At 35.4% G+C, this 26,594-nt stretch overlaps 1 protein-coding gene across 4 annotated transcripts in view; it reads right to left on the bottom strand.

The window, feature by feature from the left end:
* Positions 1–26,594, bottom strand: part of SCAF8 (SR-related CTD associated factor 8) — a 92,303-nt gene that overhangs the window by 46,425 nt on the left and 19,284 nt on the right. For 3 of the 4 annotated variants that reach the window (XM_035322346.1, XM_035322347.1, XM_035322345.1), the window contains exons 2-13: positions 22,676–22,759; positions 20,649–20,693; positions 18,812–18,973; positions 18,210–18,366; positions 16,281–16,411; positions 13,185–13,361; positions 6,241–6,320; positions 5,691–5,808; positions 2,862–2,996; positions 2,606–2,718; positions 1,920–2,113; positions 276–376 (exon numbers count right to left, since the gene is read on the bottom strand). In XM_035322346.1, coding sequence (XP_035178237.1) covers positions 276–376; positions 1,920–2,113; positions 2,606–2,718; positions 2,862–2,996; positions 5,691–5,808; positions 6,241–6,320; positions 13,185–13,361; positions 16,281–16,411; positions 18,210–18,366; positions 18,812–18,973; positions 20,649–20,693; positions 22,676–22,759 — 1,497 coding nt within the window. The remainder of the gene's footprint in view (positions 1–275; positions 377–1,919; positions 2,114–2,605; positions 2,719–2,861; positions 2,997–5,690; positions 5,809–6,240; positions 6,321–13,184; positions 13,362–16,280; positions 16,412–18,209; positions 18,367–18,811; positions 18,974–20,648; positions 20,694–22,675; positions 22,760–26,594) is intronic. The other variant, XM_035322348.1, reaches the window with a different exon arrangement.

Below are 26,594 nucleotides of genomic sequence, written 5' to 3'. Positions count from 1 at the left end.
TATCAGCTAAGACCTGGGTTTAAAAAAAAATGCTTAAATTGTCACACTATAGTTATTGCCAGGGAAAATCTATTTTACCATGAAGTGTATGTACTGTGTTTAGTGTTTCAAACCCAGTACACAGAAACCACCAACAAGCAAATATTATAACCACAGTTTTTAAACAGTGATAAAAAATAGTCTCCAATAAAGCTTATGATGCTAAAAAGAATCCAGCAGCATAAGTCTGTTCAAGTTTTAAATCTTTGAAAGTGGATGATAACATGCTCACTTACATTAATAGATTCTATTTGTCCAAATTCTTCAAACAAGTTAGTCAAATCTTGCTGCGTAGCCTTCTTGTCTACTTGACCTACCCAAAGAGTAGTACTGCAAACTGTTGAGAGAAACATTCACGTCATATTAAGTACTAAAATGTTTGCTCATGAAATAACTTATATCATGGATATAATAGGTGCAGAAATCATAGATCAAAAGCAAGAAGAGTAAATCTATAACTTTTTATACAAAGATTAAGTAAACTACCAGAAATCTTAAAACATTAAAGTGATGAAAAACTAAAATACTATAAGTTATTACCTATGGTAAACTGTAATAGCAGTTTTCCATAGAACTATGCCTGTAGGATTAACAGATTTTCAATTGACAGTAGTAAACAGTAAAACTAAGAATGACTAGCCTTTAAGATTTCTCTTAGACAATGTCAGGTACATTTTTCCCCCTCAAATTTCCACATCTTAATTGTGGTCCTTAATATCTCCCTTCTACATGACCTGAGTTACTTCATAGGACCTCAAGTGCAGCTGGTGTTCTCCAGGTTAGCATCCCTATCTTCCAGCTCCCATCCACTCTGATTATAGTTCCCTGCTTTGTGGATTGCTGGGAAAAATCTTCACCATAAAAGCGATTTGCTACTCTTAATGTGAAAAGCCAGAGAAGAAAAAAAAAGATACATCTAAACTGTAGTGAAGTCCTGAGTTTAAAGTCACCTTGGAATGATGTAAAATATTAGAGACCAGAGAACCCTTTATTTTAGAAAAATTATTTCTGAACTGCTTATCTTATCACATAAATGATAGAGTTTTAAAAACACAAGACAAATGCAGAACTACATCAGAGACTGTGCATAAACCATTTAAGTCAAGTTAAATTCAGGAGTGTAGGTTTGTTACAAAAATAAGTTAAGTGCAATGTATGTATCCCATGAATCTAAGGTCCTGAAAACAGCAGCAATGGGATATACTGCTACTGTACCAAAATATTTTTTGATTTAAGCAACTGTGTGGAGGAAGTTGTTCTCCCTGCTACCCTCTTTTTAGTGCAAATTCAATGTGCTGCTCTGCACAGAGCAGTACCTGAAATTCAGTTGGGTTTTGGATACTCTTTTTAAGATATGACCATTATGGCTTTCTTCTGATGGCAAAATATTAATGTTTCATATTTCTACCTGTTTTGGTTCTATATACCTGTGAAAAACTGTTTAAAAAGCACTTGAAAATATTTAACAGAACTGGATTTTATTTAAGTATTCAGCAAACTGTCCAAAGCGTGCACCACATACTTAAATCTCTTGTTGGTATAATTCTTTTCAGATCAAGTGCTGCTCATTTTCAAATGCACCATAAAAGAGTATATTTTAACTTAGGGACAAGCTCTTACTACTCTTTGTTCAGAACTAAAAGCATCAATGCAACAGTATAAATAAAACCATCAGTGGAACAGTATGATACTTACTTTCCTCTAAGATGAGATGATGCATCTGTATGAGTTGTATGAAACATCAGAACTCAAACTTAAAAAAATAATTTGTTTACTTTTTTTGTAACAGTACTCCAGATGAATATTGTTCTTTCAATAAAATGTAAGGCCTTTTCCCCTTTAATGCTACATTATTAAAACAGGAAGTAGCTGCCACTTACCACTTAGTGTTTTTGACCGTATAGGAGGCAATCCTTTTTTCTGACGTTCTTTTTCCCTTTCTCTAGCCCTTCTTTCACTGGAGTACGATCGAGATGACTTTCTCTTCCTTTCCCTTGATCTTGAGCGTGAACGTTTTCTGTGTTTACGCTTACGAGAACCAGATCGTGATCTAGACCTTCGTTTTCTTGGTGATCTACAAAATACTTAATTTCAGTATGCTGAGGTATAAAAAAAATAGTTTTTTAGTTTTCTTTTAACTACAAGCTTTAAGCTTTAAGCTTCATTTCCTTTATATTTACTCAAACTGCCACTAGTGTGAAGGACATATACCCTGGGCTTTAAACAACAAAAAAAACAACAAGCCAAAACAAAACAAACCACACTCAAAGAGTTCCATATCAGTATCTATTTTCCTGACACCAAAAATCTGTCCAATTCATTAGTGTTAACTGCTTATTCTTCTTACTTGAGCAGGTCTTAAAAAATTTAAAGTAGTCCATAGTTATGCAAAACAAGGTTTTATACAGAAAATCTTCATCTAGTGCACAAATACTAAATGAACACTTCCTGTTTGTTACCAAAACTACTTTGACAACCTTGGAAAATACAAAACAGAATGACAATCACAAATAGCAATTCTGTTCAAAAAAACCTTGATTTTCTTAGTACAAGTTCATTACTATACCTTGAACGAGATCTTGAACGAGTTCTTGATCTTGAACGAACAGTTGATTTCTTTTCTTCTTGTTCAAAAATCTCTTCTTCAGCAACATCCTGTACTTCATCTATATCCATGTCCTGAGGTCAAACACAGAAGTTCATAAACATTTAATAGAAATACTCACTATACATGAGCATATGAAAGTATGCATTGATTTTGCTCATTTTGAAATCAATTTAATATGCATTTCCTTCTGTAATTACATTGAAAATAGTTTTACCTGTTGCTGAATATCCATTGAATCATCTACATTTGTTTCTGCTTCTAAAAACTGTTGTTGACTGCTCCCTTGTGACGGTGATGCAGAGTGCTCTGAACCAAAATTTCCTTCTTGATTTTCCTCGTTAGGGCTTGCCTAAATAATGAATAATTATAGATAGATGAATAATGAATAATTATAATTATAGATAATTATAAAAGGCCTCATAATTCAAATTGTTAACTATGTCAAAATTTAGACTAGATGAAACAATGATTCAACTTTTTCTGAAAAAAAAAAAAAAACAACAAACCAACAATTAAGTTTCTCTTATTTTCACACTTTAATATAGAACAATTATCTACTGAGAAAATGACAAGCTGAACTAGATGTGGCACCATTCTGATTCCTTTTGTGTCATCTGCAATAAGAAATATCCCTGACTATAAAAAAATAATGCCATCTATTTGCTGAATCAAAAGAAAGAAAGTACACTATTTGTTGCTTAATTTAGTTAGCTTAAAAATAAAACTCACAGGATAAAACAATAGTGAAGGCAGCCTTTATGTACAGGGACACTGAAAGAGACTCATCAGTCACCTGCATTAGGCACATGCATGAGCACATGCATTACTACATTCCATTTTGTTATTATACAATGAAAATATTTTTAATACCAATTCAACTATTTAAAACATTTACATTTATATCCAAACTTTCTTAAAACATGTGATTCAAGACAGTACGTACTACAAGATAAGGGAGGGTGTTTTGTCATTTATGTGATCATGTCAATTACAAGAGTTCTAACCAAAACAGACAGTTCTGAAAAACACCAAAATTAAATTCATTATTTTAAAATGTAAAATATTAAATGTGTTGTTGCATTACTATCCCACAGCCCCCAAAATCTATAATGGCCAGTACACTGTTTGAAATCACAGATTTGGAATTAGTATCTGTACGATATGAAAGACATGCAAGAAATACAGAAAATGCAATTAAAATATTCAGAAATGCAATCTAGACAATTTAGATAAATAACACAAACCAATATAAATATATTTCAATGATTCTCATTACATTTTCATTTCAACAAAGATATATTCTATCTGCTAGGAGAATGCCATATATGGCATATATACTCTTCTGCTGTACCTTCGTATTCTTAGACACCTTATAATGAGAATTTACTAAAAATAATAAAATTGCTACAATTCATTTAAAGCATTTGTCTTCTAACATTATCTGTTTCACCTCATTTTCTTTAATTATTCTTCAATAATTTCTATATCTTGATATTAGTTCCTATATCAGTAGTTGATTCTTCTGTCTTCTATCCTCTCCTCCTCTCCCTCTGCTCCTAATTAGATGCTTAATAATTTCGTTTTGCGTTTTATCTTTCTTCCTCTTTCCCTTAATCTTTTCACTGATGCTTAAAATGGGATTAAAGAAAATCTTCCTTATAAAACGCTGCAGTCATTACTGAGGAGTTCCAGTAGAAGTTTGTGCCTTTTAGCTGCTATCAAGGTGAAAAATGAAACTTCTTCTCCATAGCAACTAGCCAAGAAGCTGAGTGGACCTGAAGGGAAACAACTTCTGGAAAATCATTTCAAGTAGAAGATCACATAATAAGGGGCGAGTCATATGAGCACTCTACCCATACATCTAATGTAAGTGAATTTCATAAATGAAATGTAATGTCTAATTGTCTTTCTTTTTTTGAGAGATAAATTATTTTACAATAAGGTGGGTATTCAGCTTTTTTGTTGTCAAATTACATAGCTATTCTTAGATAAATCATATCAAAAGCTCCTGAAACAGATGCACCCTTCAAAGTTATATTCCTATACAACAATGTGTATAGAATTTAAAGGCAAAAATTGCTAGATTATGCATCTATACAAAAAGCTATTTAGTCTGCAGCTGCTGTACAAACCTTCTCAGTTATTACAATTAAATGAAATATGAAAATAAAACATAGTAAAATAAAACATTAGAATAAGAAAATAACATCTAGTAAAAACTTGATCAATATTTTTCTAAACAATTAAAAACTCAGTTACAAATTTAAAATTCACATTGATGTTCTGAATTTAGTGACTGCATCTTTGCACAGGTGCAAAAAAACTAAAACCCCAACAGATGTACATTAAGTTTGTGGTGATTTTCTTTCAATCTAGAAATTTCTGATTTACTGTGAAACTGCATCCAAATACCCTATAGAAAATCCACTTCATACCTGGCCAGTATCAATACAGAATAAACTTTTCATTTTCTAATGGATCAGTATGGGAGAAGAGCAGCTCAAAACAGAGGATTAACCTCAGAAGAAATAGGTCAATTTACTTCACTGAAGAGGGGACCGAATTCACACAGTTAAGAATCCATTTTGTAATGTTTCAAGCATCAGTTCTTAATTAAGAACTTCATGGGAAATATATGACTCTACTCTTTAGCTCAAACTCTTGAGTAGAATGAGGCATTTATTAGTCAAGGCTTGAAAAGGGAAAATTTAAGTTAAAGTTCAATCTGTTCTTCTGTCCTCCTGTAGGTTCTGTCGCAGCAGCTTGTACACTGCTCTGCCTTCACAGGTAGCAGCATATTCAGGGCCCACTTCCTCCTTCATGATCACTGGAAAAAAAGGTTTATTTTCCCCACAAAAAGATCTGAACGACCAACGCATGGTCAGCCTGTAACTGAGCTTAAGGATACTCTTTTCTAAGAGAGGCAAGATTTATACCCCATACATTTGGTTCTATTTATTTTTCACTTTACACACTTTATCCTGCTTACTCCACTTACTCTGCAAGCTTCTGGCAGATGACAACCACAAGATGGAGTTCTTACCTTTTGAGGCTGCTGTTGCTCCAAAAGCTGTTGTCGCAGATGTTCTAAATTTTGTTGCTGTAGCTGTTCAGCTAGTTGGTGAAAAAGTGAGTTGTTCACAGATTCTGGTACTAAAGGCCTAAAATGAAAGTTTAAAAAACAAAAAACATTTTTTCCTCTTAAACAGTGGGTAAAGAGTTTTTCACAACTGAGTTTCAAGTTTAACTAAAGATGTAGAATAATGAAGACAATGTAGATAATATCACCTTTTGTTATCATCATTACCATGTTACCGGCAAAGTATGTGTTAACTTTAAGATAAAGTTGTCAAAACTTCAGGCACACAGATTTATATAAAATGTTTAAAAAATGCATACATTTCAGTAATTCAGAGTATGGTCTTTTCTCTAGTTGTCTTTTCTGTTGTTTTGGTATACTTACGCTCTGAAAGAAACAACATCTTACTTTCTATTTAATTCTCACGTTCGATTAGTGCCTAATAATTTTGTTATTTTTTCTTTGTTTGTTTGTTTTGTTTGTTTTGTTTTGACTAAACATAGCTTGATCTTACAGTTGGGAAGTAGGAGTTTCCTTCTTAGGCTCTTCATTTTGTTCAGGTTCTTCCCCAAAATCAAATCTGTCCATCAGCTTCTAGGAAAAAGCAAAATAAATGTTACTGAGTACTCCTTATAAAATATGTATTTTATGTATACTTAGTTTGCGAAAGAAAAATGCTCTTATTTCTCAACTAAAACAAAAAAAATAAAAGTAGCTTGGCAAAGAACCTAACTTGTAAATTAAACGTCATACTAGTATTGCTACTAGTATTGCTACTAGTATTGCTCTTGAATGCATTGACCCCCGAGTCTTGGCTTTGGCCTTCTTGAGCTCTGCCTGCTGTTCCACAGCAAGAAGAACCACAGCTATTCTGGAAGAAGACTTATAAAAAGATAAAATGTATGTGATAGTACCTTTAATTAGAAGAAATTCCTATGAAGAAACCAACTATTCAATCCTCTGGCAAGAGCAGCAAACTCATTTGGCTCCTTTGGCAGAGCTGCAAACTGCTCTGCTCATATAAAGACAAGACCTACAGCTTGATTACTTCAAAAAGAATTACTGTATTTTCACACACATGTCATTTAGACAACCTGAATTCCTTCAAATACACTGCTCCTTGAAAACAACTTCTGACTGTGAAAAATCAAAGTAAGCAATTACCACGCAAGGGGAAGAAACCTCCACAGAGATAAAAAGAAAGGTATCTGTCAAGGAACAATAAAAACTTGGATAAACTTCCTGTTTTATCTGTAAATATATCTATGTTGTAGTTCTGCTGAACAACAAAGTTTTTGTTTTTTAATTTTTAAACAGCCCAGAAGCATTTCAGTATCACTGTACTTTCTTGAAGATGAGACTAAAGAACAAGCATGAAGAAATGCAACAAATTTTATTAGTCAGATTGTGTTTTTTTCTATAAATATGCATCAATACAGCAGTTTTGTCAAATCCATGTCTATTCAGTTGGAAAGGACCTCCAGAGATCAAGTCCAACTGCCTGACCAATTCAGGGCTATCCAAAAGTTAAAGCACATTAAGGACATCATCCCAATACCTCCTGAACACTGACAGACTTGGGCTATCATCACCTCTCTAGGATGCTTGTTCCAGTGTTTGACCACACTCACGGTAAAGAAATTAAGGGAGTTTATGCGAGGTGGGATGTATGATGCAAGTTACTCAGGATTGTTACAATCTAATCCACTTAAAGCAAGCTGGCTGCCTTCTTTTCAAATTGAGTTTTTTTTTTTGTTAGAATATTTTCAAATAAAGTATTTGAAAAATGCTGCGTCTCTGAACAGAATATGCATTTTAGAAAAACACCCAGTCTCATCTTTAAAATATGATTACAGAATCACAGAATCATCTAGGTTGGAAGAGACCTCCAAGATCACTGAGTCCAACCTCTGACCTAACACTAACAAGTCCTCCACTAAACCACATCACTAAGCTCTACATCTAAATGTCTTTTAAAGACCTCCAGGGATGGTGACTCAACCACCTCCCTGGGCAGTCCATTCCAACGCCTAACAACCCTTTCAGTAAAGACGTTCTTCCTAATATCCAACCTAAACCTCCCCTGTTCCCAACGAAGTGTATGCCAAGAACAGCCAGTTTCTTGAGGAGAATGCTCTGGGAAATGGTGTCAAAAGCCTTACTGAAGTCAAGGTAGACCACATCCACAGCCTTTCCCTCATCAAGACATGCCCCATCTGCCTGGGCCAGCTGTCCAACATTGCTCGTATCGACCCCTGCAGGCACTCCTTCTGCCTGGAGTGCATCCATCTCTGGGCTGCCAAAAGAGACACCTGCCTGCTGTGCCATGGGCCCATCATTGCAATCGTGCGCCTGGCCGATGACCTCACAGACGTCTAAATGCAGCACAACACGCGGCTGGGGCGGCAGCAGCAGCAGAGGAGCCCCCCAAGCTACCACTCCCACAGTGTCTCGCCCAGGCACAGGGAGCGCAGCCCCTCCACTGAACGACAACTTGTCAGGAGCTTCTCCTGGCACTCAGGGCAGGCTGGGCGCAGACTGCCACAGCCCAGCAGGACGCCAACACCGGGGACGCAGACTGGCTGCAAAGGATCCAGCAAGAGGAGCTGGGGGCCAGGGACCACACGGGCCACCAGGCTGGGCCTCCCACCTGAGCAGGCGGCCAGGCCTCACCTGGGGACGGGCTGGGGGTGACAGCCACAGTTACCCCAGGAATAAATTCCGACTGTTCCACCCTGCAAAGCCTCTGCCTGCACTTATTCCTGCATTGGTCAGCAGGGGGGAGCTGAACGCAGCCCTCTCCTGCTGCCCATGCTGCCAACTGGTTTGGGGATGTCTGCTCCTGATGGGGAGCGGCTGTGGGTGGCAGGTCCCCGAGTGAGACTTGGGGGTGAGAAGTCATTTGGGGTATGAGAAGTCATCATGGGAATAACAGAACATATACAATTTAAACATTAATCATCTGAGAAAAGGAAAAAATAATTCAACTGATGATACAAAAAAAAAATAAACTGAAACCAGACAAAACCAAATAACTGCCAGCCAAAACAGTCAAATATGCATCATGATTTCTGTTTAAATTTACTTTTAGTAAATTTAAATTAGTAGATATTAAAGTGAAAATTTTGAACTGAAATATTTTTTAAATAAATTGGAGCAGAATCACTTCTACATTAAGGAAACAGACATTTAAACATACAAAATATTAGCATACCTGAGTAAACCCACCACACATAAACATACAGAACTACAGAACTTTCCGTGAACGCTATACCTATTAATTACTTAAGAAAACAATATGTTCAGAAAAGCAATGGGAATTGTTAAAGACATGAAAAAACACTTTTTACTTCAAAGGCAAGGAAATTCTTCTGAAGCACCAGGATAATTGCTTTAGAAATCATAATAAAAGTAATGAGATATAAATGTACAGGACAGGTTGATCAGTGTCACCCCCCCCCCCCCTTTAAAAAAACAAAAACAAAAACAAAACAAAACCAAAAACATAAGGATAAAGAATTTTTCACACAACGTGCATTAAGTTGTGCAACTGATTACCACAAGATACTGTGGAGGCTGAAGACCCTTGAAACAGAGAACAAGGACTGGAAGAACTGTCAGACTTATTAAAAATAGGAGTTTGAAAAAGAATATGGATACTATGGTATTCTACAGAATTATTTTCCTGCACCATTATCCTTCCTACTAGCCAATTCGCTGTCACTGTTTCATGGAATAAAAACTAAGCTACACAGTTTTCTACAGGTCACTATGCTTACTATTTATATTTCATAAAAGCTGTTGCTTTTTCATTATTATTATTTTTAAGTGTTTGACATTTACCTTTTGTCACTGCCTTCAACCATATACCCACTCACAGTTCTATCCTCCATTCTATCAACTAAACAGTCTTTTTCAGTATCTTCTACCAAAAACTATACAATATTTCTAATGATTTCTTTCATTAATCTCTAAATTCTCAAATTTTGCTGCTGCAGGTTTTTTTGTTTGTTTTTAAGATCATAGAATAGTTTAGGTTGGAAGGGACCCTTCAAGTTTACCTAATCCAACAACATATTGTTATAGTCACTGGAAATGACACTCTCACTACTCTCCCCTTATCTCCCAAACTAGTCATTCTTGAGTCAAACTCTCATAAGGTGTATACACATCATATGAGCTAATCAGGTTGGTCATGTGTGATATGTCCTTGGTAAATCTATGCTGATTGTTTCCAATCACCTTGTCTATCACATATCCAGAACCATGTCCCAGAAGTACTAGCTCCACAGAGCTAAGTGAGGCTGATCAGCTTGTGGTTCCCTAGGTTGATCTTTTGGCCTTCTTTGGACATGGATACAACATTGGTCCTTTACTAGTTATTAGGGACCTCTCCTAATCTCTACTGACATATTTTATTAAACTGTAGCTAGAAGAAAATACAATTCTCACTGAACAATGAAGAGAAATTTTGACTATGTTATGTAAACACCAGGAAGCACTTTTTAACTGTGTGGGTGATGAAGCAATTGGCCAAGGTTGCCTGGAGAGGTGGAGTTTCCCACCCTGGAGATCCTTGACAAGCTGCCTGAACATCCTCCTCCAGAGGTCCCTTCCAAATTCAACCAGTCTGTGACTGAGAGGTTAGACAGGACTGATCAAATTTGACCTCTAGTTGCTGCCTGATACACACCTCAGAGTTATTCAAACTCCTTTTGTCTTCACCAGACAAATCTGAGACAACAGCTTCTTCTGTCTTCTTGCTCCAGGTAACATATTACACAATACAAATCTCCCATGTCATACTTGAATTCATCATCAGATTTACTTTCTTTTTCAGTCTCTTTAAGAAAGACTGTGTTGAAATAATATAGTTTCTGAGAAGTCAATGTATGTCTATTAACTAGTTCTTGTTCATTTTCTGTTGTGACCTAGAATCATTGACACACAATTTCCTTTACAGCAGTACTAATTGCTGTTAAAACAAGGTTCATTCATATGTAATTCCTGTTGTTACAAGTGTACTTGTTAATGACTTATTTTCTTACAAAGACTATAGTCCCAGAAATTAAGCAACTGAATGTCCTGTACTCAAGAAATAGTTACAGTCTAGTGTTGTTCATTGTACAAATATCCAAAAACAAGGTGTCAGAACAGTATCTCTAACACTATTTTTACCTACATCTGAAGCATTTTTTTCCTCTTAAAAAGTTTCATATTTTTTATTTTGGTTTCACACAAGTTACTTTGAAGCTGCTCTTGTCTGTCCTTGTTGACTGAATGCTTGTGAGCACTTGTAACACATCTTCTACTTTAGTTTAATCCAAATGAATCTAGATTATGCACTCAAGACTGGTCTGCAACGTGAACGAAAGAGCGATACATGTAAAGCAACAAAAGTTTCAATTCAAAAGAATGTTCCTGATTCAAACCAAAACACTGATGCTTCCTATATAAGTAAATATTGCCTTTTTAACACATAAGGCCGCCACATCTAGTCGAAAAATGATACAATTAATTATGTGATGAAATGGAAGGAAAGAGTCCAGCAAATAGAATTATATCATTATGATTCATGGTGTTCAGAAGTGGCATTTGGGTTGCAAGTGGTATCAGTGATGAGAAACTCTTGAAAAAAAAAAAGCAAGAAAACTAGCTATTCCAAAAACTTATAATTGCAAGAATAACATTGGCCATTAATACATATATATTAATACATACTCTGCTATAATACCTAGATTCAGAAATCCTCAAACCTCAGGAAAAAAGGGAAAACAGGTATGGTAACGCCAGGTTTACAGTAAAGAGGAAACATTCTAAAAGTACATGCTGCATCTGCAAAGCTTCAATAGACTAAAAACGTACGTTAGTACTTCATTTAAAGAGATGCTATAGAACACAGAAGAAGGAACTTAAGATTTATTATAACCTAACACTACTTGAATAATGCAGAACTGAGAGAACAGCTCAATGCTATATATTTAGTATATATATACACACCCACTGAAAGCCTGTAAATTATCACATCGAATTCTTGCGCAAGAGTGGCATTCTGCAACAATTAGCATCAAAAGTTCCAGAAATCACAATCGTGTACATTCACTCTGCTGACAACTTCCAACCTGCATAACATTACTGGCATAAACTAACTAATGAATGCCAGGCTAAACTCTCATAAGGTGTATACACACCTCATCACAATGCCAATTCCTTCAATTTGCTCCAGTTAACCTGTCCATGTTCAAGACAGTCACACCTGCCCATACACCTATCCACATAAATGCTGGAATCAAAGAGCATGGAATAAAAGCACAATACAATGCTGTGTTCTTAATTACTTTTTGTATTGAAATATTAAGGTGGTCCCCATTACTGATTCATTCACTCCCTGTGATCACACCCTACTTCATCTGATGGTTAGTTACAATATAGCATTCCAAGATTGGATTGTGCTTTGAGCAACCTGGTCTGGTGGGAAGTGTACCTGCCCGTGGCAGGGGGACTGGAACTAGATGATCTTTAAGGTCCCTTCCAACCCAAGCCATTCTATGATTCTATGACTACAGGAATTTTTTTTTCCTGGTTTAGTTTTAGAGGTGTATCTTTCATTAATAATGTCAATTCTTTATTATTTCAGAAACTTCAATTTACCTGAAAAAAATCTAGACACTTAAGATAAACTGTCCTAAAACTTTAGACTGATTACTTTAAAAGTTTTAGGCAGCTAACTATCTGAAAAAGAGATTAAGAGGATTAGGAAATAATAACACTGTTTTGATTCTCTGACTTCTTTATTATTTATTCCCTTCAGGACAATCCTACAGAGATATATAGTCATAAGCTGCTCCTTCTGAAGACACTGGAACAAGAGGTGTTTTTTTCAAATCTTTGAATATAAGTTTTTTTTTTATTTTACTATTCTAATTGCCAGCACAGTTATTGCTACCTGGCATTCTACTATATTAACTTTATTCTTAAATTCCTCCATTCCATATTTTTATTTATTTATATTTGATAGACACACATGTTGCAGCACATACAAAGTTTCTTTACTTACAGATTTTGTTTGTTATTACATTTTGACATCCTTTAAAAATTGTCCTGTGACTAGCTTTAACTATAATCAAACTTATCTCTTCACTTACTATCACTTGGTGGGTACGAACAGAAGGTTTCTTGGCATTTATAATTTAAGAAAATTACAAGTCCAATCACCTTTTACTCTTCTGGGAAAACAGGCTATATAAATTTCTGCGTGTTTTTCTTTCATTACCCTGTAAGAAATCATTTCATACTTTAGACCATAAATACAGGAAGGGGAGAATACAAGACATGCTCAGTTCTCCTCACCATGTTAATAAAAGGTGAAGAACACCACATAACTACGTCACAACTTTTACTTAGATATATTATACAATAAATATATATATATATTAACTTTTATTAATCTACTGCTACCTTATTAAAAGAGACACTTTGTTCCAGTGGAGTAAGTGTGTTGGCAGCAGCAGCTGCAGCTGTAAGTTGTGCGGTTAGGGCCTGTAACTGAACAACAAGACCAGCATCCAGGGCTTGAAGTAGCGAAGGCTGGGGTTTCTGCTGCTGTATTTGCAGCGTCTGTATCAACTGCTGAAGCTAAAAGAGAAAAGACAACTGCATTAAACAAGAATTTTTTAAAAAATAAGTCTCTTTTCCTTCCAGATAGGGAAAAAACCCTCATGAACGCAGTATCATCTAACCTCTGACTATTAATTCATCTTAATCTGTTTTCATTTATGGCAAATTATGTTCCCACTTACTGGCTAATTTGTTTTCTGTGGCTGATAAGACATGCAGATGCTTCTTCCTCCTAACTTGCTCTGACAGGTTGCATGATGACCAGTCACCACTCAGGATTTCCTGCTTTCTAGGTTTCACCCTCTTCTGTTTCTCCAGTTTGATTCCTTCTGACCTGAAAAAAATCTGTTAGCCTACTCCAGCTTCCTAAGGGCCCACTTATATTAGGAAAATCTGTATGCTGTAAATAACACTTGTGTAGTGGAAATAACTGCACTTTTGCAAGCTCCACCTTAAACTGGTGTAACTTGCCTATATTAAGAATTTCTGCTGGCATCCCTGTGTAAGTCATGAGGAAAATCTCATGCTGAAACTCAGGTTTGCACTTACACAATACAACTGCCATGTTATGTCAACCAAATCATAAAAAACAAATTAATGAAGAATTGGGAATATAACTTGACTTCCTGCACTGGCATAGATTCTGCATTACATATAGCCCTATCCTAGGATAAATTGTGACGGTTAGTGAGAGACAATGTCAAACCAAAAGTGCTGGCTCTAGGGCAACAGATGTCTTGTAAGAACCAAAACTCCTCCATCAACAATGGCAAAGCATAGTGCAGCAAAGGGCTGTACCTACTTCTCTCATTTAAAATAAATATATAATGATTAGTATGGGCAGTGTCAAAAGGCAGATGTTAAATTATTAATTTTTATTAACAACCCCATTCTGCAAACCAGGAGAGGTCTTGGATTATACTGAAATGAGTACTATAGATCATCAGAGAAAGAACTTTCAGAAGTGTAGTGAACGGCCCAGAATGGACCTAAAACATTTGATCAAAGTATATCAACGCCCTCAAATTTAGAGGAGAAAAAATAAAGAAAAATGGCATATTTTCCATAAAGGTTTTTTGGAACAAATGTACCATAAAGACCATTTAATTGTCTGGTGTATCATGATTTTCTTACCCCAACTTACTACTTATGTTTATTGTTATTATTATATAAGGAGCTGTCCCACTGAGGAAATTAAAGGTTAACTTTTTCATGTGTGGATCTGTTCATTTGTTGAACAGAGACACTTCTATAAAATTGTTCAAATTTATCTTAATGCAAAAGGAAAAGGTACTATCCCTATGGAAAGAAGCCCTCCTGAAGTACCTCAGAATTAGTGGAAGCAGTCCTTTGACTTTCCATTAGGTAAATCCCTTAGTCTTATTTTTGGTTATTTCTGGAAAAAGGTTGAACAAACACAGGTGTTTCAAACTCTGATGACTTAAGGGCCCAGTTATCTTTAAGTTTACGTTCTACCTCCTTATGAGGTTCCACACTAAGCTTTTAAGGCTTCAATCTCTTTCTTTTTACTAGGGTTCACTAGAATCTTTGTAAGCTGATTAAGATGATCTTCGTTACCACAATGCATCAAAAATACACAATCTTCTTTTGAGATTGTTTTAAAGTTACCTTCTGATAATGTGATATAACTCTTCCTGTTCCTTAAATACATACTCCTCATACAGCAAAGCCTCCAGAAATGCTTCAGTTACTGTTTTACCTCGCCACAAGTTTTCACTAATTACTGCAATAGGCAAAACTGAAGAGCTTCCCAATTCCTTCTTGGCTGATCCACTAAAGATATACAAAAGAGGCTGCTCATCTTGTACATTGCTTTGAGGAGGAAGGAATCAAACTGAAGAAGCAGAGGTGGAAGCCCCAGAGTGGGAAAATCCCGAGTGGTCACCATTCTAGCTGTTTTCACATTCTTGTTGGTCACATCTTTCTTACTCCTGTCCTCTCCTATGTCTAGACTCGTATTTCAGCTGCATGCATTCTCACCCATTAAACACAATCTCAGGATTAAATCAAGGACTTTGGGGAATGGGGGAAGTGACTTGGAGAACAGGTAAAAAAAAGACAGACAGAGGATGGAAGCAAATGCTGAAGTTCATCTACTAGGCCTAGAGATTTGTATGTATAAGTTTGTATACCCAGTCTTTCTCCACACTTTGAGTCCATCTTTTCCCTCCCCCAGAATCCATTCTCTTCTTCATATTACCATTTTGGGATAAATATCCAAATGCTATTTCTTTGTGACCTGCTGGGTTCAAAACTCTTAACTTCTTTCTCATTTTATTCTTCTTATTTTTTTTAATCTCTGCTGCTTCCTTTTTTTTTAGAATGTTCTCTAAGTAATAATCTTTAAACTGACTTTCTTACTTCACATCCCTCCCTTAGAACTATGCCACTATCCTTTCTCCACACTTTACAAAGTATCCCACAAACTCATTCTGCTCTGCTTTTTATGTACCCTATGAATGTGATCCAACTAAAATACTCCCTCTACTTGGTTTATGAACAATTACAGATGGCTCTGCTCAGCTGAACACTGTAAAGCCAATGTTTAGCTTCTTGGGGGCATCCAGCAGTGAAATATGCTAAATGGCATTCTATTTTACACCTCTATTCATAAAATCTCAGTGTTGCTCTTTACTTAGTCAACTGCAATACTAAGTAGAGAAGAAATTGTATGTATTATAGCCCATCTTATCTGAAATCACATTCTGCGATTCTTTTAGGGAACAAACAGGGTTGGTTATAAAGGTGATAAGAAATTTTAGTTTACCTGGAACTTACTTGTCATGAACAACCCTTATGGGATAGTTAACATGAATGCTGGACAAAAAACTATGAGATATCTGTGAAAGCAGTATTCCTTTTAGTATTTCTTAAAGACACAGAATCAAATAGTGTAACTGTCTATAAAATATTCACCTGTTGGCCTTGGGGACTCTGTAAAATTTGTGCTACAGCAGCAAGTGTATCTGTATTAGCAATCTGAGATACCCAAGGATCAGGTAAACTCTGCACCACATTGGCTGGAGTAACTGGAGTTACAGGTGTTCCTAAAAGAGAGAAAATACAATATGCCAAAATATTTTAACGTACCGACTTAGAAACAGTGTTAGGGGAGAAAAAAAAAGCTGCTGTAACAGAAATGATAAAACTGTTATAAGTGTTCCTGCTTATTTTATACAACAATCATTTCTGGATTGCAAGAAATCAAATTATAAAGACATGCTAATCTTTCTTGGACATCAAAACCAGTTATTAAATACTGAGAAAGCACTTATTATCATTAACAAACTATTTTTCTGACACGTATATAGAGCATACAGAAATAAAACATACTCATGTCAACATTTCTGAAAAAGTAGTATTACTTTGTGTAAGTGTATTTCACAGATCTTTTTGCTATGTGGGACTACTAACAAGAAATACACAGGGGGAATGTCAAGAAACCTAAATAGGTTTCACATAGTAATCTAAACCATTTAGTGGGAACAATGTATATCAAATGATAATTGATAGCAATCTACTCAGAAACATAAATTAATTCCAAACTTAATGGACTGCCACTTTATGCCCAGTAGAAGCCTTGACGATTCTACTAAAATTTCAACCTGCAGCAACTGGATTCATTAAGATTGCCAGTTTTATCTTCTTGCTCCTAATATTTTTTTTTCACAAAGAGCTGAAACTAAATCAGCAATCTGATCATAACATTCACATCATAACGATCAGAATAATCCTCCATCCCTGCAAATACCCTTGCTTTTAGTTTGGAAGTAGAGATATGCTTATGAATGCCAAATAAAAACTACCAGATTGCTGTTTAAAAAGACATTTTGTATCAAAATTCCAAAAAGTGTTAGAGTAAAACTGTGATTTCAATAATTTAAAGTAATGAAAATAAAAAACACTGAGGTAGAAGATGCAGTAAGTCCATGAGCTGAACCTACGTATTTACAAGTATCAGCGGAAAGTAAGATGGATTTATCTACACTGCTTTTCAGCATGGGATCAGCAAAAGGTGGGTAATAAAATCAGGTTTGTATGTGCCAAAAAAAAGAATTTCTACATATAAAATTTCCCATGCATCCCAATCTTCAGTGAAAATACTTCAATAAAATGAAAAAATGTTGAAAAGTCATCTCTCCACCATCTACCTACATAAGTAAGGAAGATGTTTAAAGCATGGAATGATCAAGTCTACATCTATTAAAATGTCCATATTTGTTACCTTGGGACATACTCCACTAGCAGTTTTTTTCCCACTTGATTCTCCAGTATGATTTATGAGTCACTAACTCCAAACTAGACAGAGAGGGAAGTATGTCACTAGATGCAGCTTATAGTACCAATGCAGGTTGTTTTTTGTGTTTTTTTTTTTTCCTCCTGAAAATCATTGCCAGTTGACTGGCAAAAGACCACTGTCTGACGTTGTCCACCAAGTTCAATTGTAGAGACAGAAAAAAGATACAAATGAATTCTCTTTCATTCTCTCAATCATGGCACCATTAATTAACAAACACTGCATTAAGTGCTGTGATGGGTTTTCAACTCTGACAGCGAACTTCTGTTTTGTTTGCACTTTCAAGTGCAAAACTAGGTCTAACCACACTGTTATATTATAAATATTTTCAGTTGTTTATAGTTAGAAAGTAAACACAATGGGCTATGTTTTGTTTTCTATTTCTCTAATCTGGATGCTGACTGTAACACATTTCTTTCAGGAATTTATTTGATTTATCTAAAGGATACCAGTAAGTTTTTTTCAGCATGTTAATGCTAGGGTACAAGAGGTGATACAAGGGTTTTGATACCATGTGATTTATTTGATTTTAACCTGTCTTTGCTTACCTGGTGTATTGTTGCTCATAGCAGCTGTAGTGCTGGGCAAGACGGGGGTCACAACTGGAGGAGGAATTCCTGCTGCCATATCCAAGAGAGGCTGAATAATTTCACTCTTGAACACATTATTCTTCTGCCATAAGTTTAGCACTCTAACAATTTTACTCTAAAATGAAAGAGGATAACAAAAGACCTGTGTCACGATAATTTTTCTTGTTATTATGAATTACGGAAATCTTAACTTAACAACACCAATCTGTGTAGATCGAAGCACCATTAGGCTGACAAAACAATAAGAACCATAAAAACATTTATACTGCATCACATCAAAGATGTCTAACCCATGAACCTGAGGCTGACATATAGAGGGTGTCTCAACATCATGAATAGTAATTAGTAAAGACTAATTAATTTGGGAAGATTAATTAATCTAATTGCATGCATCTTCCCCCATCCCTACACTCAGGCAAGGAAAATTAAAGAAATACATATAAATGTGTAAGGAGCAGTCTATAAATAGGTCCACTGTAGTAAGCAAAAAGTGAGATCAAAATCTTTATTCTTTATACTAATGATTGCTTTTATTAGAAAAAAATATAAAAGTGGCTTACCTTGTCATCCCCAGGACAACGATAAAGATTCTGGAAAGTACTTATAATGTTATTGCTGAATCTTGGAGCAAATACATCCTTCTCTTGCCCAAACTGATGCCGGGACTGTCTCACAATGGAGTCAATGACATAGAGGCCAGGCACCTTGTATTCTGGTTTGCACTACAAAGAGTGATAGTTCAAAATTTGCATATGTGAAAAGTAACACAAACCATTAATGGCAGACTAAACATGAACAGCTCACTATTTTTTAAATGGGTCCAGGTATCACCAAAATGTTTGGTATTTAATAAATTGTGCTGAAGTATAAAACACTCTCAGAGACAGCTAACCCTTAACGATCAGTTGGACACAGCTGTATGTATTCTACAAATATGTACATGGCTTGAATTTCATTTATTACCAATTACAAAATATACCAATGATACTTATTTTAAAACAGTGGGAAACTTGTACAATTTACAAACAGCAATAAAACATATGTTCTAACTACATTGCAAATTATTTAGCTAATTTTACTTAACAAAGGTAAAATTTTGGTCTTTTAGTTGCTAAGTATTTGCACCAGACTAGTGCAATCAGGTTTAAGCCACAATGAAAAGTGGCACAGAAATACAATGAAATCGTCACTAGACTACACTATGACATGGATTTAGTTCATTAATATTGTTGTACACACTTATCACACAAGATATCATGGAAAAGATGAGAAAGAATACTTGAGGAAGTACAGTTTCCCCGTCTAGTCCAGATAATCTATAAACATTCTATTTAACACTGTAAAGTCATCCATCACCTCTAATACAGCCTTTTAGTATCATCTCCTCCTAGTTTTCTCCCAAGCATTTTATTACGCTTCAGTTAATATTTTTAAGTGCATTAGTTTCTTTTCTCCGTTCTTTCACCTTTTATATTTATTTATCTTGAGACGTTCTTTTTATTATTTCTCCTTCCCCAGTGAGTGTAACTTCCTCCTCTGTGTACTATTTATACCATCTTTGAGGTCGTTAATAAAAAGGTATTAAATAGGGCTGACTGAAATGTTGTTCTTTAGTTATCCCCACCGGGTAATACAGACAAAGTACTATAAATTATCTTTACACCTCAATTATTCATTAGAGAGAATACGAGAGGTTCTAAACACAAACACTGTACATCAGATACAACGAAATTCACTAACACTCAATGATAGTTTTGCCCTTTTTTATGACTTAAGACTTACAAATTGGAATCCATACATTTCCAGATATAGGTAAAATGTAGTTTTACCCAACAATAATTAACTGTTGCAAGAAAGCACAATACCATAAAACTCTTTTTTATATAGAATCTTTAAATAATTTATCTTCCCCAAAAGTAATTCCAGTCTAGCCATATTTGTTTGTTTTAAGTTACAGGAACCAGTGAGTCAAATGCTACATCTCACACTACACAAAAGATGAGGATGAAAGGTCACCTTCAACTTTAAAATCTATGGGAAAACCTGACAGAAAAGCAAAAGTAACTGTCACTCACCAAGCCACTTTCAATTCTTTTGCTGTCAGCTGCTCATAGGCTAAATTTAATTGACAGCCTCTTTTAACATTAAATGAATATACCTACAAAAGTACTTCTAAAGCAGAATCCACCAAGTATTTGTCTTTCTATATCATGGGTTATGACTACCTACTTATTACCAGCAGAAACAGAATGCAACTGAAAATTAAAATAAACTGTTGTGTGATAAAAACGCTAGTTCATATGTATACATAAAACTTGACGGTCTTGAATAATCTGTATAATACAAAACGGGGAAGCTTTTCTCTGTGGTAACATGAAATACCTGTTACTGACTTACCTTTTGAATGAATTTCTCAACACTCTGTACAACATGCTTGTAGAACTGGAAAATAAAGATAGTATTTCAATAGAGGAGAAAATCTTAATACTTGTTCAAGTCTTGCAATATGGACAGTAAAGCTACAATTACAAACTTTGGTTGATTAACTAGCAATCCAACACCTACAGCTGAATATGCTGTTTTGGTTAGGAGATTTAATAGCATAAGGAAAAGTTAATCTCACTTGTTCTTTTTTTTTTTTTTAATAACATTTTCTTATTTAGTAAGAAGGATGTTAATTGCTTCCTGAAAAACATACTATTATTTCACTGCACGTGTCTGAAGATGTTGGTGCAATGTTGCCTAGTATAGCATTTTTCTATATCTCACTTATTTTACATATATTTGCTTTAATAACCTAAAAACATGATTATAAAGAAAAAGTACTTAGTGGATGTTAGAGTTGTCCTACGGTGTGTTTTTATTTACTTATTTTTTAAACATCTTGCATATCATCGCAATAGCTCTACACCATCTCAATAAATGCTCTACAAAATTAAATGTTGTTACTGAGATAATAAACGTGGAAGCCTGAGCTACGCTATTCCAGTATCTCATAAGATGCACTGGAACACTCATCTCATAAATACAGCAAGGGACCAAATGCAGCAGTTACTTTACATCCTCTTTTGTCTCAACAGTAGCATATGGAAACTGACTGTTCTAACAATTAACAACTCCATACATACTATACAGTTCGAGTATACACTTGGAGTAGCTCTAAGAACTAAAAAAACAACAACTGTGTAATAAGATACATCACTCTCAATTACTGAACTTATATTTGTTTCCTGATACACCTCTCTAGCATTAAATATCCCAAGGTTGTAAGATAAGATACTGAACTGATAGCTAGAAGATAATACTGGGAAAACTAGGATTAGAACTTTTAAAACTTTAGCAGGTTAATGTCTTTGAGGTTCAGTTTACTCAACAGTGAAAAATATATAGTGAAACTTTAAAAACAGACATACATATATACATTTTAAGGTTCCCGGGATAAATACATTATACAAGATTTTGATATCATTTGTTTAATTTATAGAACTATTTATTATCAATTACTATTTATGTTCAGTACAAGATTTAAGCATTTTCATTATACTACAACACATGGTCTCTAACTTATGCTGACTTCTGTGTCTTAAAAAACAGATTAAGTTTAATTCTTCTACCACTAATTTGCTCTCTTGGAATTAAACAAAACTCCAGTGCAGATGTCACTATCTGAAAACATACCTAGCTTCTGAGTGGAGGAATGTAGAAAGGAAGAGCATAAGTTCATGTCTTTTTTGCTTTTATCTTATCCCCTTTTTCATCTCTCAAACTTTCTCTTAATGTCCATCTCTTTTAATGCTTAACACTAATGACATACTTCTTTCCTCCATCATTTTTCAGTGCTGTTTTCTGTTGCTTTGTTGCTGTTTGGCAATTAGTTTTACTTTGTGGCAAGATATGTCTTAAGTTAGTGTTCTAATGCTTAAGCTTACAAACAATTTATATCCAAGCAACATGAAAAATAAAATCTATGAACAACATTTCTGAAAAGGTATGCAACGGAATTTATGAAAATTAATAAAACTTATACGATTACATTGATTCAGAGGCACACCTATCTTACTTTTTCTGAAAACAAAACAAAAAAAAACCTTTGTATTTTGATAATTATTCAGCTGTTCTCAGGTAATTTTAGTGTTTCCTTTTTAAAGGAAAAGAAAGAAGCCCCTCTTTCAGATCAGATCGAAGAGTTAAGTTGGCACAATTCTTTCTCACATAAGACAACCAACAAACGAAAGTCAGACAATAAATTAAGCCCTCAATTGCACCTTTGAAAATCCCATCACTATCATCCTTGGTCATACCTAGGAAATTGTACACAGAACAAGGGAGAAAAAAGTTCAGCAGTAAGTTCTTTAAGTTATTCAGGAATTTTGGGAGAGATGAGAAATAGAAAGGTAATTAAAATAAGTTAGCCACATCCTTACCTTTATCGCCTTGATTGCTGCCTTGGTGATCTGCGTCATTTTAGCTTTAGAAATGGGTGGCTTGTAATCATTTAGCGAGTACAACTGCAAAAAACAAACAACAAAGCAGGAAACAAAGTGATCACAAATGTATTCTGGAATTGCAGAAAGTATAAAACTACTGTATTTTTACCACTAGGAAATACCACTTCTGATTTTCATCTCATTTTAAGCGTACATTACTGAAGCAAAGGCATCCCCCATTTAAGAAGAAGAAACAAAAAGGCCCAATTAAATATAACGTAACAACCAAAATACTCATACTATAACAGGTTTTTCTTTGCAATGGTCACTGTATACCTGGTTTTATTAGCACTACATACAGCAGACACCCACAGGTGACATTACAAAGAAAACGCATGGGATATGCGAACATGATAGCTCTCATCAAGTTTTCCCTTCTAAGGCAAATATATATATATATATGTATGTATATATATACACACACTTGATGGAAGCAAAACAGATGCTTAAACAAATATGTTTATATTCATCATCACTTGCCTGCTGAAACCAATCTTGTTTATTTTCCATAAAACAAAAACCTCCAGCCCAATGAAAATAAACGTACCACTTTTGCCACTTAAACCAGCACATTTGCAAAAAGCATACACTTCATTTACTGCCTTAACATCTACTTCACTACATTGCCTTCATTTACTGCCTTAACAAAAAGAGGTAACATATCCAAAGTACTACAAATCCTTAAAACAAGGTCCATCTGGGTTCTCAATTTTAACACAGATTTCTAACTTTGTAATATCTAAAAACCAAAAGACAGACAGTATACAAGTTGTGTTTTGGAACTCCTCCCCCCCACTCCAAAGATGCTGTAATAACTTTGTTCTTTTTACTTGTACGTACATTTCCTGCCAGAACCAATCCAGCATGACACATATTCATCAGAAATTTGCTACAAACTGGGAACTGTACATGAACTAACTTCACAGCTATGACTGATAGGTGGTAATTGGAAGCAACTCCTTCCTTCACACTGAGTCAGAAATCCGTCATTCAAGGCTCTTTACTTGCTGTGAAATCCACTGATTATTCACAACATATTGCTTTGAAAAAAAAAAAAAAAAATGCTGCTCTTTACTCCTCCAAACCTAGATGTGAACAAATACAGTACTGTCCAGTATTCGCTGCATCCACAGGCAAAACGTCAAGTGTCTAATAAGTTTAAGGATGTTCTCCACTTAGCTCACCCTGTATTTTTGTTTAAAATGTGCATGTTTAGAAGCACATTAGCTTGGAAATAGAGCCCTAATAATGGGAATGGCTGCCCATACAAACATTTTAATTTCCTCCTTAAAGGCAAGAAGAATTAGAGTTTATTGCATAAAATCATCCTTGAAACAAAGTCAGAAGTTCAGCCTCCTCTCCTACTACACACCCTGAGCAATACAATGCATTTATTTCTTTAGCTTCCGAAGATTCATTCAATCTTAAGCAAACAGCTAGCTGAGAAAACATAATTCAGAATGGTTTGTGTTTCGCAAAGTAAAACGCAAGAATAAACAGGATCACACAGTGGAAAGGATTAGACAATCGTAAATATAGGTCATGCTCCCCAAGCTGCTTACAATATTTTATTGCTCTGAAGTTAACAGGAAGTTCTCAAGAGAGAAGGATTTGTTCTTACTGCGAACATGAGATGCTTTTCTGTCCTTTCCTGTCAAAAACAGCTTTAGTTAAACTTTGCATAGCTGTCAAAAGAAAAATTAGAAAAAAAAATCTGTTGCCCTTGCATAAGTACAAGTTTTTTAGCCTGAAATAATTTCAATTCAAACTGTGAAAAACTAGTTCACAGCTAGACATCTATTTTTTAAACAACTGTTACTACCTCTCACTAACCCTACTTGCTGTTGCAAAATATTCTGAATTGTTTATGTGCTTCTCAAATAAATAAATAAAGCAATAGCCTTCTAAAATTCAAATACATAAGTGTTCTCAGGAGGTATTGGGAAAAGGGACAAAAGAGGCAGAGAATCAAAAGTCTCCAATTTGTTTCTTCTTTGTCTTAAGAGCTAAGCTTCAGTTAATTTTCAGTTGCTCACAGGTGATTTACCAGACTGCAGGTCAGTTTGGCCTACACAGTGGCTTAGCTAGATGATACACAACTACAGCTACAGTATTTCTGGGGCCACTACAGTGCCAGAAACATTTTGCTTGCTTTAACGCAGAATGCCTTAGTTTGTGCATTCCTAGTCAGCATTCCCAAAACTCAAAATACTAGCAAAAGCCATTCACAGATATGTGAGCAAGAACGAAATCAGCCTAGATTCAGGAAGCCGCCTTGCCAATCCAAATACTGACCAACAGAAGATAGGAACGGTAGCTCCCTACCACAGACACACAGCTACAAGGAGGCAGAGCCACTGACTCACGTCCACGTGCAGGGACCACACTGACCAGTCCATCAGCTTTGAAATCCTCAGAAAAAGAAGTGGGTGGATGGATGGATGGATGGATGGATGGATGGGGCAGTTCAAAGCATTAAGAATGCTATGAAACTGCTGGGAGACGCACACCAGTCACAACTGACTAGAAGCGTCAGCTGTATGCAGTCGGTTGCCTTACTACCACACATTCAGAATATGCCCCAAAACAACAGGATTATATGGCAGGTAGCAGAGAGCCAAATGCAGCCTTATATTTTCTGGTTTAAATGATCTGCCATTAAAAACAAACAAAAGAAACAGCAAAATTAAGAGAACACTTCTCTACAGAGAGGTTTTTTGGACAATAGATGCACCTGTTCTGGGTTTTAACTCTTCAGATATTTTTTCCTTAAGAGTCTTTAAGAAGCTTTAATTTCCTATAAACACTTATTTTGAAAACAACATTCACGTGGAATACAGTGATTTAGGCCCATCAGTGCATGGCAGAACTATGAAGGAGCGACATCTGTAATACTGCACGGGACAATGTGAGGGCTGTGTGTGAAATACCTATTTGAATTTTGCATCGCTTAATGCAAGATTAAAAAAATAATAATCGAGTTTCACTTATGAAATTAATAAATATGTCATTTCTTAAAATTAAATTTAATCTTTTGCATTGTACTGAATTGAGTTACATAAGACACGGGCACCCGCAGGGTAGTTTAATCCAAATGCAAGTGGACCCAAACCACACTTCGCTGAATGCAGATACTCTAACATGCACAAGGGCCTTCCTGAATACCTACCAACAGCACCCCTGTTCTTAGCTCCATCTTCAGCTAGTTGGTACACTACGTTTATTAACTGTCAACCAGGGACTCCTCTCCACTTGCTAGGCTGGTTTGAGAGGCAAGAACTGAATGCTTCTCTAGCAATTATATTTTGTTGTTGTTGTTGTTGTTTTTTCATCCAGCATACACGATTTTATTATTTCATATATATACACATATATTAAGAAAACAGGCATGTAAACAAAGCAAATACAAATCAAATATACTTCAAATCTAGTTAAAGAAAAATAATCACATCTATTCAGGGTTGTAAAATATGAAAATAGAGTTAAATATATACGGAGGTGACTGGCAACAGCCATCATGGCTTCACTAGGGAAAGATCATGGCTGACAAACCTGGTAGCCTTTTATTATGAGGTTATGGCACTGGTGGACAGGGGAAGAGCAACTGACTTCATCTACCTGGACTCGTGCAAAGCATTTTACACTGTTCCACACAATATGCTTGTCTCTGAAGTGGAGAGACAGGGATTTTACACATGGACCACTTAGCAGATAAGGAATCGGCTGGATGGTTACAAAGAGTTGTTGGTCAACAGCTCCATATCCAGGTGGAGATCAGTAACGAGTGGTGTTCCTCAGGGGTCAGTATCCTGGGGTGTATCAGAAGGGGTGTGGATAGTAGGTCAAGAGCGGTTCT

The sequence above is a fragment of the Oxyura jamaicensis genome, chromosome 3, assembly GCF_011077185.1.
Source record: "Oxyura jamaicensis isolate SHBP4307 breed ruddy duck chromosome 3, BPBGC_Ojam_1.0, whole genome shotgun sequence".
In the NCBI taxonomy this organism is placed as follows: Eukaryota; Metazoa; Chordata; class Aves; order Anseriformes; family Anatidae; genus Oxyura; species Oxyura jamaicensis.
The sequence above is the reverse complement of the archived record's forward strand: the minus strand, read 5'-3'. Positions and strand labels throughout refer to the sequence as shown.